The sequence below is a fragment of the Oncorhynchus nerka genome, linkage group LG28, assembly GCF_034236695.1.
Source record: "Oncorhynchus nerka isolate Pitt River linkage group LG28, Oner_Uvic_2.0, whole genome shotgun sequence".
Taxonomy (NCBI): domain Eukaryota; kingdom Metazoa; phylum Chordata; class Actinopteri; order Salmoniformes; family Salmonidae; genus Oncorhynchus; species Oncorhynchus nerka.
The window spans coordinates 39,985,792-40,003,921 of NC_088423.1; the positions used below are offsets into that span (position 1 = coordinate 39,985,792).

Below are 18,130 nucleotides of genomic sequence, written 5' to 3' on the forward strand. Positions count from 1 at the left end.
GGGGTCTTTGGCCTGGTTTGCTACCTACCTCTCTCAAAGAGTACAGTGTATAATGTCAGAAAATCTTTCTGCCTCAGCCACTGCCTGTCAACAAGGGAGTACTCCAAAGCTCGATCCTAGGCCCCACGCTCTTCTCAATTTACATCAACAACATAGCTCAGGCAGTAGGAAGCTCTCTCATCCATTTATATGCAGATGATACAGTCTTATACTCAGCTGCCCCCTCCCTGGATTTTGTGATAAATGCTCTACAACAAAGCTTTCTTAGTGTCCAACATGCTTTCTCTTCCCTTAACCCTGTTCGGAACACCTCTAAAACAAAGGTAATCTGGTTTGGTAAGAAGAATACCCCTCTCCCCACAGGTGTGATGACTATTTCTGAGGGTTTAGAGCTTGAGGTAGTCAGCTCATACAAGTACTTGGGAGTATGGCTAGATAGTTCACTGTCCTTCTCTCAGTACATATCAAAGGTGCAGCCTAAAGTTAAATCTAGACTTGGTTTCCTCTATTGTAATCACTCCTCTTTCACCCCAGCTGCCAAACTAACCCTGATTCAGATGACCATCCTACCCATGCTAGATTACGGAGACATAATTTGTAGATCGGCAGGTAAGGGTGCTCTCGAGCGGCTAGATGTTCTTTACCATTCGGCAATCAGATTTGCCACCAATGCTCCTTATAGGATACATCACTGCACTCTATACTCCTCTGTAAACCGGTCTTAGGCCTCACTCCGCCCTATCTGAGATATCTACTGCAGCCCTCATCCTCCACATACAACACCCTTTCTGCCAGTCACGTACCGTTAATGGTCCCTGAAGCACACTCGTCTTTTCAGTTCGCTGCAGCTAGCGACTGGAACAAGCTGCAACAAACACCCAAACTGGACAGTTTTATCTTAATCTCTTCATTCAAATAATCAATCATGGACACTCTTTCTGACATTTGTGGCTGCTTTACATGATGTATTGTTGTCTCTACCTTCTTGCCCTTTGTGCTGTTGTCTGTGCCCAATAATGTTTGTACCATATTTTGTGCTGCTACCTTGTTGTGATGCTATCATGTTGTTGTCATGTTGTGTTGCTTCCATGCTATGTAGTTGTCTTATGTCTCTCTTTATGCAGTGTTGTGTTGTCTCTCTTGCCGTGATGTGTGTTTTGTCCTATATTTTTATTTTATTTTATTAATTTAAAACGTTTTTTATATTATTTTTATCCCAGCCCCCGTCCCCGCATGAGGCCTTGTGCCTTTTGGTAGGCCGTCTTTGTAAATAAGAATTTGTTCTTAACTGACTTGCCTAGTTAAATAAAGGTTAAATAAAAATGTAATTAAATAAATAGTACAAAAATCTAAAATCTAATCATAATTGAGTTGAAGAAATCAAAGTCACAGAGGTACTTCCATTTTAAAGCTATTAGCATCTAAAGAAGAAGGGAGGATCACTTTTTGTGGAGGCAAACATGTTGTCATTAAGCCTTACCTTTATAAAGAGTATTACCTAGCATCCCTGACATTATGCCACTATATTCCAATGCAAATTATCTAACGCTGTATAGTACTTTAATAACATATCTCAGATACAGCTACAATAAAATATTAAGTAAAATTATTCAAGAACAGGTGTAGGAGACGAGCCGCTATCTCAAAGCAGAGCTGTGTCTAAGCTCAAACACTCTTGTTTTGCTATTTGATCCTACATATGGACTAGGCAAAAGCATTGGGGGCAGTCCTTAAAATGTCTAAAGCTCAACATGACATGCTCTAAAGACATGACTGTTGTTAGTCCAATGTTGGTGGAAAAATAGGCAATGTCCTAAGATACGCAAACTATATCGTATGCACAAATAGGCATTACTCATCGGTATATGGTACCTGAAACCGGAAATGAGGGGGTTAGGAGGAAGTGTTCAAAGGTGACTTACATGCTGCTGTCCCCCAGTTCCTCATAGAAATTGGCTGTCGAGGCACGTTGAGCAGCAGACTTTCCCGCTGGTAGAGCCTGCTGAATCCTGGCAGTTTTGGCACATTCCGCCTGTCTCCTGAAGTTTAAGTAAAGTTTAATCAGTTTGAGTCCATCCACTGCCCTTTGTTTCTATAACATTTCATCACTTGTTCCCCATGAAGGCTACATGTCTTTGGTGACTGAAGTGATTGAAGTTTAGCACAGTATGTGGCTAATTTTAACTGACTGAGCCAAAAATTTATAAAACTTGATAAAAAAAAGGCAAGTCATTGTCTTTCCCAATTACTGGGGATTTAAACCCATTTGAAGGGGATGACTTGAACTTGAATGTTTGCACTTTTCTCTTAATTGTAATACTGTTATTCTGACTCCTTGGTCAATCTTTAAAGGACTATTTAGTAATGAGGACCATGTAGCGTGCACGCTCAACAGCATAAAAGAGAGATCACTCATAGCACATGGACTGTTACTTACTCTTTGAATCTGGTCGGTGGTTTACCAGACAGTGCAGGATACAAGGGGAGCAGAGGGAAAAAGCAAACACAACAGACCCTCAATTATACAATTAGTTAATTCCTATTTTGTTAATACATCACAATGAGAAACATCAATTAAATTGGGAATTGTGAGACGCCTCAATGCTCCTGCAACTCCATAAAATGTTAATGTTTGGTGGTTGTTAAGGTTCCTTTTGAGAAACACATCGCTTTAGGTGAAACAATGTGCATTATTCATGAGATTCCTATAAAGTTATTCACATAATAGACATAAAAAACCCTATCAAAGAGCTCAGCTTATTTCACAAATGCATATAATAATAAGAGTCCTTGGTAACAAATTCTGCTCTATTTCTTAGCTCACAATATTATGCAATGCATCAGGCTCTCCAAGCTACAGTATGTCTGCAGGAACTCAAGAAGCTTTTTCATTTTTCTTTTGTTATCAGCATGATTTATTAACACCAAAATGCAATTACCCCTGATGAGTGAAATGACAATGTTTGCATCAGAATATTCTCCCACACATAACGTTGCACAAACTAGAACATCATATCTATTTCTGCAATGTGAGTGTGTGTATGTGTTTGTTCAGCTCAGGGTAACCACTCTGACCCATCTGCTAAGTGTAAACATTACCCAGACATAAGTGTTTATGTAACACACCCAGTGGATTCACACAGCACATAGAACAACATAGAGGTGTGGCTGTGTGTGTGTATCTGTGTGTGTGTATCTGTATGTGTGTGATGGTGGTTGTGATGGGGTAGTGGAGGAGTGAAGACGCACTGTGACGGTCACAATTGGCCGAGGAAATTTGCCACAAACTATTGTAAATTAATCTGCTTTCAAAGTGTGTGAATAGGAACATTAGATCGAGACATTAGATTGATGTTGTATGCTTTTAGCATCACTAATTAGTTAGAGAGAGAGACAGGGAGAGCTGTGCTCGGCTGAATAACTGGCACCATGCACATTTCCTTCGTTTCGCCAAACTACAGTGCTATCTTTGAAAGGCAACCATTACCATACACACACATGGTGCGGCAACAGCGGTTGTTCACTCACTGTTTGTAGGTAACCATGACGATTACGATGGCAGGGATGCAGCAGAGGATGATGATGATGGCGAGGGCAAGCAGTGCCCCCTCTGTGTAGCCCACGGCCTGGGCAGGCTTTTTCACTCTGGCCATGATGTCGGTAGTGCGGATCTCCAAGATGTGTCCTCTCTGACCCAGGTAGGGCTGGAACTCCTTGTTGATGTCCACCAGCTTCTCGTCCAGAGACCTGTCAGATGAAACACAGTCAGTCAGTCACACAACACTGTAAAACCATGAAACTTGCTTGTGACACGTTTATAACCTAAATGTCCGTGTTTAAAACGTAAACATTAGGCATTTAGATTTTCCAGTAAGTGTTTTCATCTTAAACACAGGCGTTTAGAATGCAAGATTAAACATGATAGTCAACATGATACCCAAATCAAACTGCGTGTAGCTCAGGACCTTAAGCAAGCATATGCACATTATTGATACCATTTGAAAGGAAACACTTTGAAGTTTGTGGAAATGTGAAAATAATGTAGGAGAATATAACACATTAGAACTGGTAAAAGATAATACAAAGAAAAAACATGCGTTTTTTTGTACAACATTCCTTCCGTGGCCTCCAACTGCTCTTAAACACTAGTAAAACTAAATGCATGCTCTTCAACCGATTGCTGCCCGCACCCGCCCGCCCGACTAGAATCACTACTCTGGACGGCTCTGACTTAGAATATGTGGACAACTACAAATACCTAGATGTCTAGCTAGACTGTAAACTCTCCTTCCAGACTCACATTAAGCATCTCCAATCCAAAATTAAATCTAGAATTGGCTTCACGCTGCCAAACATACCCTCGTAAAACTGACTATCTTACCGATCCTTGACTTCGGCGATGTCATTCACAAAAATTCCTCCCAAACTCTACTCAGCAAACTGGATGCAGTCTATAACAGTGCCATCAGTTTTGTCACCAAAGCCCCATATTCCGATCCCATAGAGGTCATCAGACTGTTAAATAGCCATCACTAGCCGGCTTCCACCTGGTTACGCAACCCTGCACCTTAAAGGCTGCTGCCCTATATACATAGACATGGAATCACTGGCCTCTTTAATAATGGAACACTAGTCACTTTAATAATGTTTAAATAATGTTTACATACTGCTTTACTCATCGAATATGTATATACTGTATTCTATTCTACTGTATTTTAGTCAATGCCTCTCCGACATTGCTCGAACTAATATTTATATATTTCTTAATTCCATTCTTTTACTTTAAGATTTGTGTGTATTGTTGTGAATATTTTTTTGACACTACTGCACTGTTGGAGCTAGGAACAGAAGCATTTCGCTACACGCGCAATAACATCTGCAAAATATGTGTATGTGACCCAAAAAAATGGATTTGATTTGAGATTACTTATCATGTCGTCACTATTGTGTTGATGGATTAATTACATTCAATCATTTTGGATTAAAAAGGCCTAGACACCAGAAGTGTGAATATTATCACATTCAAATTTTCACAGAACTCAAATAAATGGGTTTATTTTAGGGTAGAAATACACAGCTTAGGCTATAAAAACATGACATTGCGTTTCCCCTGGCCAGTCCCAGATCAGAGCGCATAGGCTTCTCTAGGATACCTGCAGACGTGGTTGTTATCAGTAGGTTATAGTTGATTAGATTGAAGTACAGAGTAATTGTCCACAATTACAAATCATGAGGCATTTTATGTGAATTCAATTATACCCACGTTTTCAGTCACAATTTGCTTTTACCACATGTAATGATTTTCATGATACTGATAGAAGTGAAGCCTGATTTGTTGTATGCTAGGCCTACTGTACTTCTATATTTGGGTTAATCGTTCTTTTTGATAGGCTAACGTTACTTGATGAAGACATGCTGTTATAGCAACTCTGTGCTTTTAACTTGAAGCTAAAATGTAATGACCGTAAACTTCAGACGAGAAAATAAAGCCTTTAATTGTTTGCACGTACATGCTTGTGAATTGTTGCATTGTTCAAAAGTGTAATATGGTTTGGTTGCATTATTCAATATTGTAATATCATTTGGTTGCATTATTTAATAGCGTAATATGTTTTAGAAAAAATATTTCTGTCATTGTTGAATAGTTTGTGCTTACTGGCTAGTGGCTACTGTGACATGTACAATACATTTGAATTGTGGATCAAGAATGTCACGTTGCCAGCCACAATGAAAGATAAGGCAAGGATGTAATTCTCTTTCGCCACCCCACTCCTCATGCTCTCCTTCTTATCTTGTAGGGGAAGTAGGGCCTAACCCTGTATGAGATAAATGGGAGAAACATGGTTCTGCTGTGAAGAAGTGTTGCAACAGTGTAAAAAAGCATTTCACCTGCTTTGTAAGAGGGCAACCATGGGCGCTGAGGATTGTCTCACTCTCTCTCTTCATACAGGGGGACAAATGCTAAGATGGCATTTCTCCAGAATATTGGAGCCTCGGGGAGGCTTAGTATCAGCCACTGATGGATTGATGGAATAGTACCTCCCTTTTCTCTCTTCCTTTCTCTCTCTCTCACATAAAAATGTCCTCTCTCCACCCTCCCCACCATTCTGGTGAGTGACTGAATTAACACACCCTGCTGGGGGACAGGGTCCTTTGGATAGGAGGAAAGGGCCTGGGGATGTGTGGAGAGTGATAGAGAGAAACAAATAAGGGACAACATGCGTTTGCCTGACTAATTCATAGGGTAGAAGGGAGGATAAGACAAAGAATGTATGTAGCAAGAGAAAAAGAGAGAAGAGGAGAGAGAGACAAAGGTAAACAGCTTTTCATTAATTGTGTTGGCTCCCTCACTTAAAGAGCTCCTGGCGTGATATGGCCCTGTTGGTCAGTGGGTCAATGGCATACACCATCAGGTCTGACTTGGTGTAGTCCTTCTGGTCAAAGCCGTCTCCGAACAGCTGCGGCCCGATGGACTCCACCACCACCTTGGCCCCTGGGATCTGGTCTTGGACGTATCGCTCCATAATACTGATGTTTGGGAGACAAAACCAATGTGGTCTGTTGATATTTAAAATATAGTATAGTACAGCACCAAGACATTCTGTAAATGTCAAAAGTTTGGGCACACCTACTCATTCAAGGGCTTTTCTTTCTTTTGACTTTCTACATTGTAGAATAGTAATGAAGACATCAAAACTATGAAATAACACATATGGAATAATGTAGTAACCAAAAAAAGTGTCAAACACATCTAAATATATTTTATATTTGGGATTATTTTAAGTAGCCACCCTTTGCCTTGATTACAGCTTTCCACACTCTTGGTATTCTCTCAACCAGCTTCATGAGGAATGCTTTTCCAACAGTCTTGAAGGAGTTCCCACATATGCTGAGTACTTGCTGGCTGCTTTTCCCTAACTCTACTGTCCAACTCATCCCAAACCATCTCAATTGTGTTGATGTCAGGTGATTGTGGAGGCCATGTCATCTGATGCAGCACCATCACTCTCCTTCTTGGTCAAATAGCCCTTACACAGCCTGGAGGTGTGTTGGGTCATTGTCCTGTTAAAAAATAAATGATAGTCCCACAAAGCGCAAACCAGATGGGATGGCTTATCACTGCAGAATGATGCGGTGGCCATGCTGTTTAAGTGTGCCTTGAATTCTAAATAAATCACTGACTTTTGAATGGCACTGTTGCTCAAGATGAAACAAGCCATTTCAGTTCTAAATATCTTCCAGTGCGACGTAGAAAAAAAAAATACATCATCCCTGCTGTTAATTTACAGTAGGGATACTGTAATATGTTTTACAGTAAGTAAAATAGTACTGTAAAATGTATTACAGTATCTCTGCTGTAAAGCAAAATCACTGTATTAAGCTGGCAACAGGAAAGGTTTAACCAGGTATCGCTTAAACATTAGATATAACTACCTTCATATTTCTGCATCCATCTTTACCATGACGTGGAGGCTTTCTGAATCATTCATAAACTTCTGTCATGCTGTGTGTTACAATGTGCTGATCAAACGTTAGTAGTGGTTGCTTTGGTTCACTTCACCTTCATGTGTTGTCACTCACAAATTATGACATTGACTTTATAATGCTGAAACATCTTTTAACAACTTACTTGTGTGTGACCATATCTGTTTGAGGCCATGGTTTTAAGAATTTCACTTTTTTCACAATTTCAAATTTTTTTGCTTTTGGCAAAACACGTCTCCCATAATCAATTCCAGGCTGAGTGAAATTGGCACTTTAAATTACAGCCTCTAAATGTTTGCTTTCTCCAACCCGATTGCCAAGCCTGATGAGTAGAGTACCCAGGTAATTGTTGTGGTCCCCAACTAGGACCAAGGAAAATGGGAGGGCCTCTCAGATGTTATCAGAATGATTAACTAAACACAAGATGTAGGTGTCAAAGCATAGAGCAGCAATCTTAGAGAGGTAGTATCATTTAAAGTGAGATTGAAAATAATGAATAACTTCTTATTTTATTTTCTGTCTAGAAACTGTACTGTTTTTCAGTCATTAACTGATTGAAAAAAAATGTATTTGACTGTCTGTCTGGACAATCAGTGGTTTTAATTGCCCAATCATTGGTTAAGGGAGACAGAAAATAAACATACAGTGAAGCATATTGATGACCTACTGTAAATTGTGCAACACAGGGATTATTATTTTTGTCTGTTCCATAAAGTCTCGAAACACAGTTGGAGACTCTACCCTCTCATCCAACACAAACAATTTCACTAGCAGAGTTTGCAAGTTGCATCGTGACACCTTGAACCAAGGCCCCTTATTCATCAGGGGGGTGTATGCAATCCCACTATGCTATTCCTCTTACTCCACTCTCCTGTTTCTGTTGAGTGTTCAGGGGCCTTTAGGACCCTAATATGATTTCAATTTAACCAAGCATGTTCAATGTGACAATAACGCTGAAAGAAAGTGATTGACTGGTGCATTACGCAATAAGCTGCTCTTTATTCTCCTCCACAACGGTGGGCGGGACATTGGACACCACCACCTGCATATCCAGTTGGTTGACCACAGACACCTGAGAGAGAAACAGTGAGAAAGAGAGAGAGAGAGAGGGAGAAAGAGGGAGAAAGAGAAAGAGGGAGAAAGAGAAAGAAAGAGAAAGAGAGAGCAGCAGTGAGAGAAAGAAAAAGTGTTTGTGAGAGAGAGAGGATATGTAAATGTTGTACATTCATGCTTGACATGCTGCTGGTGGCCAAAACAAGACACTTGTTTGTATTGGTGCCATGTGGCAAATCTAATGGCACCTAATATTTGCCGGTGCAGTAAGTGCACTGGCTCTGAGGCCAAATCTCACACACGGCCTCCATGAAATTACATTTTCTCTTGAAAATGGTCAACATGGTTAATAATTAAGCACATGTCGCTGTCACTCGTCCCAAACAGTCCTTCTGTGTCATTACAGACTTGTTTGCCCTACACATTAGGAGAAACACTGGCTCTAATAACTGGAAGCAAATGGAAATATATTGTCTAAGTAAAAAGACACACACACACATGCACACACCAACACACCAATTACAATGAGCAGAAAACGCTTTCCATGCATAGTTGAACTGCATCATCAGCGGGAAGCAGAGGGGTTCACTGGCGTACACATTACGCATCTTGTGTGCTGTTACTGCTCTTCATAATGTAATATATTGATAGCTATACACAGTCTAGATAGAAAATAAATCATGTTTCATCATCATGTAGCTTCCTAATGAATACATCAGCTCAGAGGAAAACTGTCTGACACTAATAAACCCATCAGGTTGTTTGGGTGTGGGGTGTGGGGCTTGGCATCTGTTAAGATCACAGTTAACAGATGACAAACTACAAACAGCCAGACTTTGCAGTCTCATTTCACTTGCAATGAGAAACACTTGAGGAAATGAATGTTTACATATGTGTGCGTGTGTGTGAGAGAGACATGGACCATGGAGGGATATGGGTTGTTTGAGGACAGTGGACACTCACCACCACATCAGCGCTGCTGCTCAGACCCTCGCCGTAGTTGTCGGTGGCAATGACCTCAAACTTGAAGTAGGACCTGCGCATGTTGCGGTACATGATGGCCGTCTTGATGATACCCGTGTACTGCTCGATCACAAAGCTGTCTCGACCGTCTGCCGTGGGCGGGATGATCAGCCGGTACGCATTGGCACTGTAGTTCCCTGTATCTGCATCAGTGGCCTAAGTAAAAGAAAACCCACAACCACACACACAAACACACACAAGAAAACCCACAACCACAACAACATATACACACAAACACACACACACGGTACACTGCTTACAGGGTAAGGCAACTGGAATGTAATTTTGTAATTTGGGTGGACTATCACTTTAACAATGGCAGTAATGATGAGTGTGCTTCAGTTGTGGTTGCAAATTTTGGGACAGAATGCTTTCCTTGTCGCCACAAATATGCACATTGAATACACACAAATGGAGGGCATAGAATAAAGTATTGAGGCAACTTACAAATCAAATTAGCATCATCTAAGCATGTCGCTCTGGATAAGAACTTTTGCTCATTGACCAAAATGTACTATTGTCATTGTTCCCTGAAGGACGAGAGTGCATTGATCTAATTTGGCCAGGAGAGGGGGAACTTGCGCTCTCATACTCATTCATCAAGAAGAATTCTCGTACTTTTCAGTAGGAGAATTGTCTTTCGAGACTCACTTTTGTTTAACAACAGCTGATAATCAGAATAGGGTACATGTTCTACCAAAATGAACGAATGGCGGTGAACAAGCGTGATTGCTCAAGATGGCGCTTTCTCTGTATGGATGAGCCTAGTATGGTCATATTTGTTACTTACTGCATACGTTTTCACGATTAGTACACAGTATGTAGTTTTAGTAAGTAGTAGGCAAGACAGATTTCGGACACGGCCATAGACTCTGGACTCCCTGCCACTGGCACCAATTCTCAGAGTGCCTGTTTGCAATGACATTGATTAATAGGTGCAATGCCTTTGTATTTGTATTTGTATTTATTTTTTACAGTTGTATTTGTATTTATTATGGATCCCCATTAGCTACTGTTCCTGGGCATGGGAGGATGGAGGGATTGAATGAGGGAGAATCGAGGGAGGATGGATGGAAAGATAGCATTTTAATGACAGGGCTGCCCAATCTTAGAGTGTGGTTACATGTTTTACAATAAAGCGATTATTGTGGATAGTCAGATTAATATGATAGTTTGATTAAAACATTTACACGCTTTGCAAGAATAACGATTTCCCTTATAATCCTGTTTACATGAACACATCTGAAATCACCCTACCTGAAAATCACCAATCAAAATAAATGTTTTACCACAGCAACCATGTCATTTTTGGGAAGCGTATTTGATTCTGTGTTTGGACATATAAATAAAGTTTGTATGGGAAAATGACTTCTATGACACATATATTCAATTGTTCCGAATTTAGTTCACTCACACTAAAGAGGGATGCTTGCTCGTCTGGTGCTAGCACATGAGCAGATACATGGCTGGAACGCCGATTAAGTTGTTTAAATGGCCTAATAATTCAAAAGATTGCTCAGAAAACCAGGTGTTTTAATCGGCGTATGCTTACTTCGAGCCAGAAGACCTTTCACCTCTCACATTCTCCTCTGCAGCAGAGAGAAAGAGGTGAAGCAAGAGGTTTCACTCTCGCCAACATCTGTCCAAAATAGTCACAATCCATTTCTATGGACTTATTTTGGACCTAAGCGTTTCGCCTGCCTTCCCACATTTTGGACAACAACCCCCATCGTTAGGGTGGAGACATGAGCGTATAGTCATTATATGCAGATCTGTCTGCAGCCAAAATGGATGCCACATGCTATTTCCATCTCTTAATTTATCATGATTTTAACCTTAATCTTAACCCTTATCCTAACCCTAAATGTAATCCTTACCCTAACCCTTGTTAGCAGTTGATGTTTTTCTTCAATAACACAGACCCCAAAGCTAATAAGGGGGTGAAAAATATATTTATTCAAAGAGAACAAATCATAGTTGTTATGCTGGGGAGTAGATAGCAGGTGTTCATTCTTCCCTGTCCTCAATGGTTTCACCAATGAATTTGTATTTGTAAAATACTGCCCCCTACCCAAGAGAGGTTAAAGGCTTGAACTGCCGCTTTCAAGGACCGTGACCCTCATGCGGTCTTATAAGAAATCCCGCTATGCCCTCTGTTAAACCATCAAACAAGCAACGCATCAAAACAGGACTAATATCAAATTCTACACTGAACAAAAACATAAACGCAACATGTAAAGTGTTGGTAATAAAAGACCCCCCCCATCAAAAAAAAGCTTATGTCTCTCAAATGTTGTAAACAATTTGGTATACATCCATGCTAGTGAGCATTTCTCATTTTCCAAGATAATGCATCCACTTGAAAGGTGTGGAATTTTAAGAAGCTGACTAAACAGCATGATCATTATACAGGTGCACCTTGTGCTGGGGACAATAAAAGGCCACTTTAAAATGTGCAGTTTTGTCATACAACATAATGCCACAGATTTCATGAGGCATATTGTATTGCTGTAAATGTAATATTACAACATATATGTTGGGCCTAATATTGCCTCAATATTAAAATAGGCCTACAGTAAATGTTTACACATATCCAAATTACATGTTATACGTGGTAGAAGAGTATACCTTACTTATTCATGTTGATGGAGCTAAATTATGAATTTGGTAACCTTCTTGATGGCAAGTTAGCGTTTTTCTCATTAATCTTGTTCTGGAGGCAACTCTGCAGAGTCGGCACTAGCTGGCATAGCAACAAAGTCATACAATCAGATTTTAAACCTAACCTTAACCTTAAACTCAGACCAAAAAGCACATTTTTGTTTTGTTTTGTTTTCATAAATATAGCCAATTTTGACTTTGCAGCTGGCCCATAGAACGTAAATCGCTCAGTTCTGTGTCCAGGGTAAGATTCATGACAATAAACGTCAACCTGCATGATTTTTGGCCACCGGTTAATGGGTGAACTGGGATTATATGTCAATTCATCATTATATTAGATTCCACCAGTGAATAAAGGAATGGAGAGAGGGAAGGAGACGATGATGATATGAAACTGTAAAAATAATATATATATATATATATATATATATACACACTTCCGTTCAAAAGTTTGGGGTCACTTGATCAGAAATACAGTGTAGACATTGAATATCTACATAGGTGTACAGAGGCCCATTATCAGCAACCATCACTCCTGTGTTCCAGTGGCACGTTGCGTTAGCTAATACAAGTTTCTCATTTTAAAAAGGCTAATTGATCATTAGAAAACCCTTTGCAATTATATTAGCACAGCTGAAAACTGTTGTACTGATTAAAGAAGCAATAAAACTGGCCTTCTTTAGACTAGTTGAGCATCTGGAGCCTCAGCATTTGTGGGTTCGATGACAGGCTCAAAATGGCCAGAAACAATGGACTTTCATCAGTCTATTCTTGTTCTGAGAAATGAAGGCAATTCCATGCGAGACATTGCCAAGAAACTGAAGATCTAGTACAACGCTGTGTACTTCTCCCTTTACAGAACAATGCAAACTGGCTCTAACCAGAATAGAAAGAGGAGTGGGAGGTCCTGGTGCACAACTGAGCAAGAGGACAAGTACATTAGAGTGTCTAGTTTGAGAAACAGACTCCTCACAAGTCCCCAACTGGCAGCTTCATTAAATAGTACCCGCCAAAAACACCAGTCTCAACGTCAACAGTGAAGAGGCGACTCCGGGATGCTGGCCTTCTAGGCAGAGTTGCAAAGAAAAAGCCATATCTCAGACTGGCCAATAAAAATAAAAGATTAAGATGGGAAAAAGAACACAGACACTGGACAGAGAAAGATTGGAGAAAAAACTGTTGTGGACAGACAAATCTAAGTTTGAGGTGTTCGGATCACAAACGAGAACATTCTTTATTTGACTCTATGCAAACTGGAAACCACATATCCTGAGGCTGCATTCATTGTAGCTGTGGATTTTAACAAGGCTAATCCGATAACAAGAATCACTAAATTCTATCAGCATATCGATTGTGAAACCAGGGCTGGTAATACCCTGGATCATTGTTATTCTAACTTCCGCGACGCATATAAGGACCCCCCCCGCCCTCCTTTCGGAAAAGCTGACCACGACTCCATTTTGATGCTTCCAGCCTACAGACAGAAACTAAAACAGGTCGCTCAGGTCTGTTCAAAGCTGGTCCGACCAATCTGATTCCACGCTTCAAGACTGCTTTGATCACGTGGATCGGGATATGTTCCGCATTGCGTCCAACAACAACATTGACGAATACGCTGATTCGGTGAGTGAGTTCATTAGAAAGTGCATCGGCGATGTCGTACCCACAGCAACTATTAAAACATTCCCAAACCAGAAATCGTGGATTGATGGCAGCATTGGCGTGAAACTGAAAGCGCAAACCACTGCTTTTAACCAGGGCAAGGTGACCGGAAACATTACCGAATACAAACAGTGTAGCTATTGCCTCCGCAAGGCAATCAAACAAGCTAAGCGTCAGTATAGAGACAAACTAGAGTTGCAATTCAACGGATCAGACACAAGAAAACCAGCCCGTCGCGGACCAGGATGTCCTGCTCCCAGACAGACTAAATAACTTCTTTGCTCGCTTTGAGGACAATACAGTGCCACTGACACGGCCCGCTACCAAAACCTGCAGACTCTCCTTCACTGCAGCCGACATGAGTAAAATATTTAAAAGTGTTAACCCTCGCAAGGCTGCAGGCCCAGACGGCATCCCCAGCTGCGTCCTCAGAGCATGCGCAGACCAGCTGGCTGGTGTGTTTACGGACATATTCAATCAATCCTTATCCCAGTCTGCTGTCCCCACATTCTTCAAGAGGGCCACCATTGTTCCTGTTCCCAAGAAAGCTAAGGTAACTGAGCTAAATGACTACAGCTCATCACGCATTCAAGGACCATATCACATCCACCCTACCTGACACCTAGACCCACTCCAATTTGCTTACCGCCCCAATAGGTCCACAGACTAACCACACTGCACACTGCCCTAACCCATCTGGACAAGAGGAATACCTATGTGAGAATGCTGTTCATCGACTACAGCTCAGCATTTAACACTATAGTACCCTCCAAACTCGTCATCAAGCTCAAGACCCCGGGTCTCGACCCCACCCTATGCAACTGGGTACTGGACTTCCTGACGGGCCGCCCCAGGTGGTGAGGGTAGGTAACAACATCTTCACCCCGCTGATCCTCAACACTGGGGCCCCACAAGGGTGCGTTCTGAGCCCCCTCCTGTACTCCCTGTTCACCCACCACTGCGTGGCCATGCACGCCTCCAACTAAATCATCAAGTTTGCGGATGACACTACAGTGGTAGGCTTGATTACCAACAACGACGAGACAGCCTACTGGGAGGAGGTGCCGTTCTGTACCATCACTCATTCATATATCTTTATGTACATATTCTTTATCCCTCTACACTTGTGTGTTTAAGGTAGTAGTTGTGGAATTGTTAGGTTAGATTACTCGTTGGTCATTACTGCATTGTCGGATCTAGAAGCACAAGCATTTCGCTACACTCGCATTAACATATACTAACCATGTGTGTGTGACAATAAATGCGATTTTTGATTTGAACATGAGACACAGAAAAAATGAAAAGATGCTGGAGGAGTGCTTGATGCCCTCTGTCAAGCATGGTGGAGGCAATGTGATGGTCTGGGTGTGCTTTGGTGGTGGCAAAGTGGGAGATTTGTACAGGGTAAAAGGGAGCCAATTTCACTTAATTGGAGCCAATTTTGCTTAATTGGAGCCAATTTCCTCCTACAACAGGACAATGACCGAAAGCACAGCTGTCTATAATGGATTGGCCAGCACAGTGACCGGATCTCAACCCTATTGAGCTGTTGTGGGAGCAGCTTGACCGTATGGTATGTAAGAGCTTCCCATCAAGCCAATCCAACTTGTAGGAGGTGCTTCAGGAAGCATGGGGTGAAATCTCCTCAGATTACCTCAATAAATTGATAACTAGAATGCCAAAGGTTTTCTCACTTTTATCTTCAGCACAGAGGAGAAGGTGTTGGTGTCTTCAGCCACACCACCGATGTAGAACTTTCTGGTGAAGACAGGCGGGTGGTCGTTCTCATCATGCACCTCGATATATACCTTGGCTGAGTTGGCTGCAGAGTTAGAGGAGGGACACAGTCACATTTTTGTCATTAAGCATGTTGTTTTATCCAGACAAACAGGGCAGCAAGTGCACACAACTTTTATTTTCAATCCTTTACAGTACATACCATAGTTTAGAAGAATAATTGTTGGTTGGGAAGGGGAGTTTTATTGCAAAATAAAAGTCCAACACACAGGTTCCAGTTTCTAATAAATAATAAAATATGTGCTCCTTTTGCTATTTCCATTCATATGCCTGGTTGTCCTCAAGGAAAAGAGCTTGTTGTAAGGGTGAACACACTCCATACTAGTGGCAGTCAGTGCCGTTTAAGACGAGGGAGGACAATTATTTTTTCATGAGCATGGCCTTATTTCTATTACAGCATATTGGATGACTGTCATTCACGTTACATTACCCAGTTCAAAGTAACATTGATAGGTTTAGGCTACGACATGATGCTCATGAGATTGCTACAACCTAGCCTATGAATTACAATGTAGGTACACACAGGTCAAGAGAAAATGTTGAGGAGACAGTGACACATGGACATTCAATACAACCTTGCACACTCTTGCCTGCATCTAGCTGATCGAGGGTGTAATCATTAGTCCCAAAGTTGCAAATGAGAGTTTCTATTGGTAAAATTGAGGTATGTTTATCCCCGTTTCTTTCCATTTGATTTTTTTAAAGAAATGTTTTTTCAAAATAATTGATGGAATGAATACACCCCTGGTCACGCGTAAACACAGTTCACATTCATAGCAGCCATGTTGTATTCCTTTTCGCATCTATGCGCTCTCCTCCTCTCACTTTTTCCCTTTGTGACCAAGCAAAAAAACCTTCCTATGGAATGGGTCTATGGAATGGGTCTAGTGAGTCTATGGAATGGGGTGAGAACCATGAGTCTCCTAGGTTTTGTATTGAAATCATGGTACTACCCTACAGAGTGCTGTTGAGGCTACTGTAGACCTTCATTGCAAAACAGTATATTTTAATAAATTATTTGGTGATAATTAATATATTTAGTATAGTTTTACCTCAAAAGGGTAACTTTAAATGTTTTACTATATATTTTTTAATGAAACTCACTGAGGAGGATAGTCCTCCCTTTCCTTCTCTGAGGAGCCTCCACTGCTCCATATCTATTTGTCACAGTTATTCATATACAGTACAAATACAGTATGAACAAACCTAGCACTAGTACAACCCCCACAAGGGTCTTAGGATTCGTCTGAAGTCGGCACAGCCAACCCTCTCACGAACAGTTATATGTCAGTTGTTTTGCTCTAGGACTCCCACAGGCCTCACAAGACTCATCTGAAGGTCCCCCGGTACCAGTTGAAAAAATGGACCAAAAAAAGGGGTTAAATATATATAGTTTAGGATTTCTGATCTTTCTTATATCTCTCAGATATTGGACAGACACTTCAGAACAAACTTCATTTTTTGGGGGGGAGGGACTATCTGTTGTTGCATGTAGTGAATCTGTTATTCAATAGCACTAACGACAAATAACATTTTTCATCAACACATTTTAAAAATATATATTTGTATACTTCGAGGGATCTTATTATTCTAAATAAAATAGCAACATGATCCTTAGTATGACCTTCTTAAAACTATTCAGTATAGCTTAGTAGACCCTCTCCCCAGGCTTAGACAGGGTTTAGACTCTTATGGGTTAAATTGATTCTAATAATTGACTCTGCTTTATTAAAAGTGTGTGTGTGTGCATGTGTGCATGTCTGTGTCTGCATGTGTAGTGATTTTAATTGGACTCTGACAATTACACCCTGTTCTGTTTTGTTCATTTGAACTCAATAAGGTTTTAATAAAAATACAAATTAGACGGCAAGGTGCCCTGGTCTGTATTACAATAATTGCAGAGATAAGTGAGGTGAAGTGGGTTTCTCTGATGTGACACCTCCTCTTAGGACCATGATACAAATGTCAACCACCGTATCTAGCCGGAAAGGTGATTAACTGATGTAGCATCCCAGCCCCCTATGACTAGCTCAATACCCCTGTCTTACTTTTGGAGGGAACCCGCAGTTGGGCCTTGACCACAGCCATGGAGTCAGCCTGGACCCTGAGCACGTAGCTGGTAACAGTCTCATAATCCAGAAGCTTAGCCGTGGAGATCACACCTGTCCGGTTATTCACTTGGAATTCACCTGCAACCAACAAGAAAACAAACAATATGAGGAGGTATTGGAAGCACTCTCTGACAGGATCAACATTGGATTCAATTGAGATTTACACCTAAATAGATATAACCATCATTTGAGATGGCCATAAACAATAACTGGTAATTTTGCATAGTTTTAGAATGGTCTGGAACTCACCTCTCTGGTAAAAAATAGTTATAAATTGCTGAGGTGTACTCACTTTTGAGGACACAAGCTCAAGTACAGTACCTTCAGAAAGTATTCAC

The 18,130-nt window shown here is 41.0% G+C and overlaps 1 protein-coding gene across 1 annotated transcript in view; it reads right to left on the reverse strand.

The window, feature by feature from the left end:
- The window catches only part of LOC115113224 (protocadherin-15-like), a 186,219-nt gene that overhangs the window by 20,704 nt on the left and 147,385 nt on the right, over positions 1–18,130 (reverse strand). The window contains exons 15-21 of the mRNA XM_065012551.1: positions 17,730–17,870; positions 15,579–15,706; positions 9,502–9,717; positions 8,469–8,557; positions 6,352–6,528; positions 3,529–3,747; positions 1,923–2,039 (exon numbers count right to left, since the gene is read on the reverse strand). Coding sequence (XP_064868623.1) covers positions 1,923–2,039; positions 3,529–3,747; positions 6,352–6,528; positions 8,469–8,557; positions 9,502–9,717; positions 15,579–15,706; positions 17,730–17,870 — 1,087 coding nt within the window. The remainder of the gene's footprint in view (positions 1–1,922; positions 2,040–3,528; positions 3,748–6,351; positions 6,529–8,468; positions 8,558–9,501; positions 9,718–15,578; positions 15,707–17,729; positions 17,871–18,130) is intronic.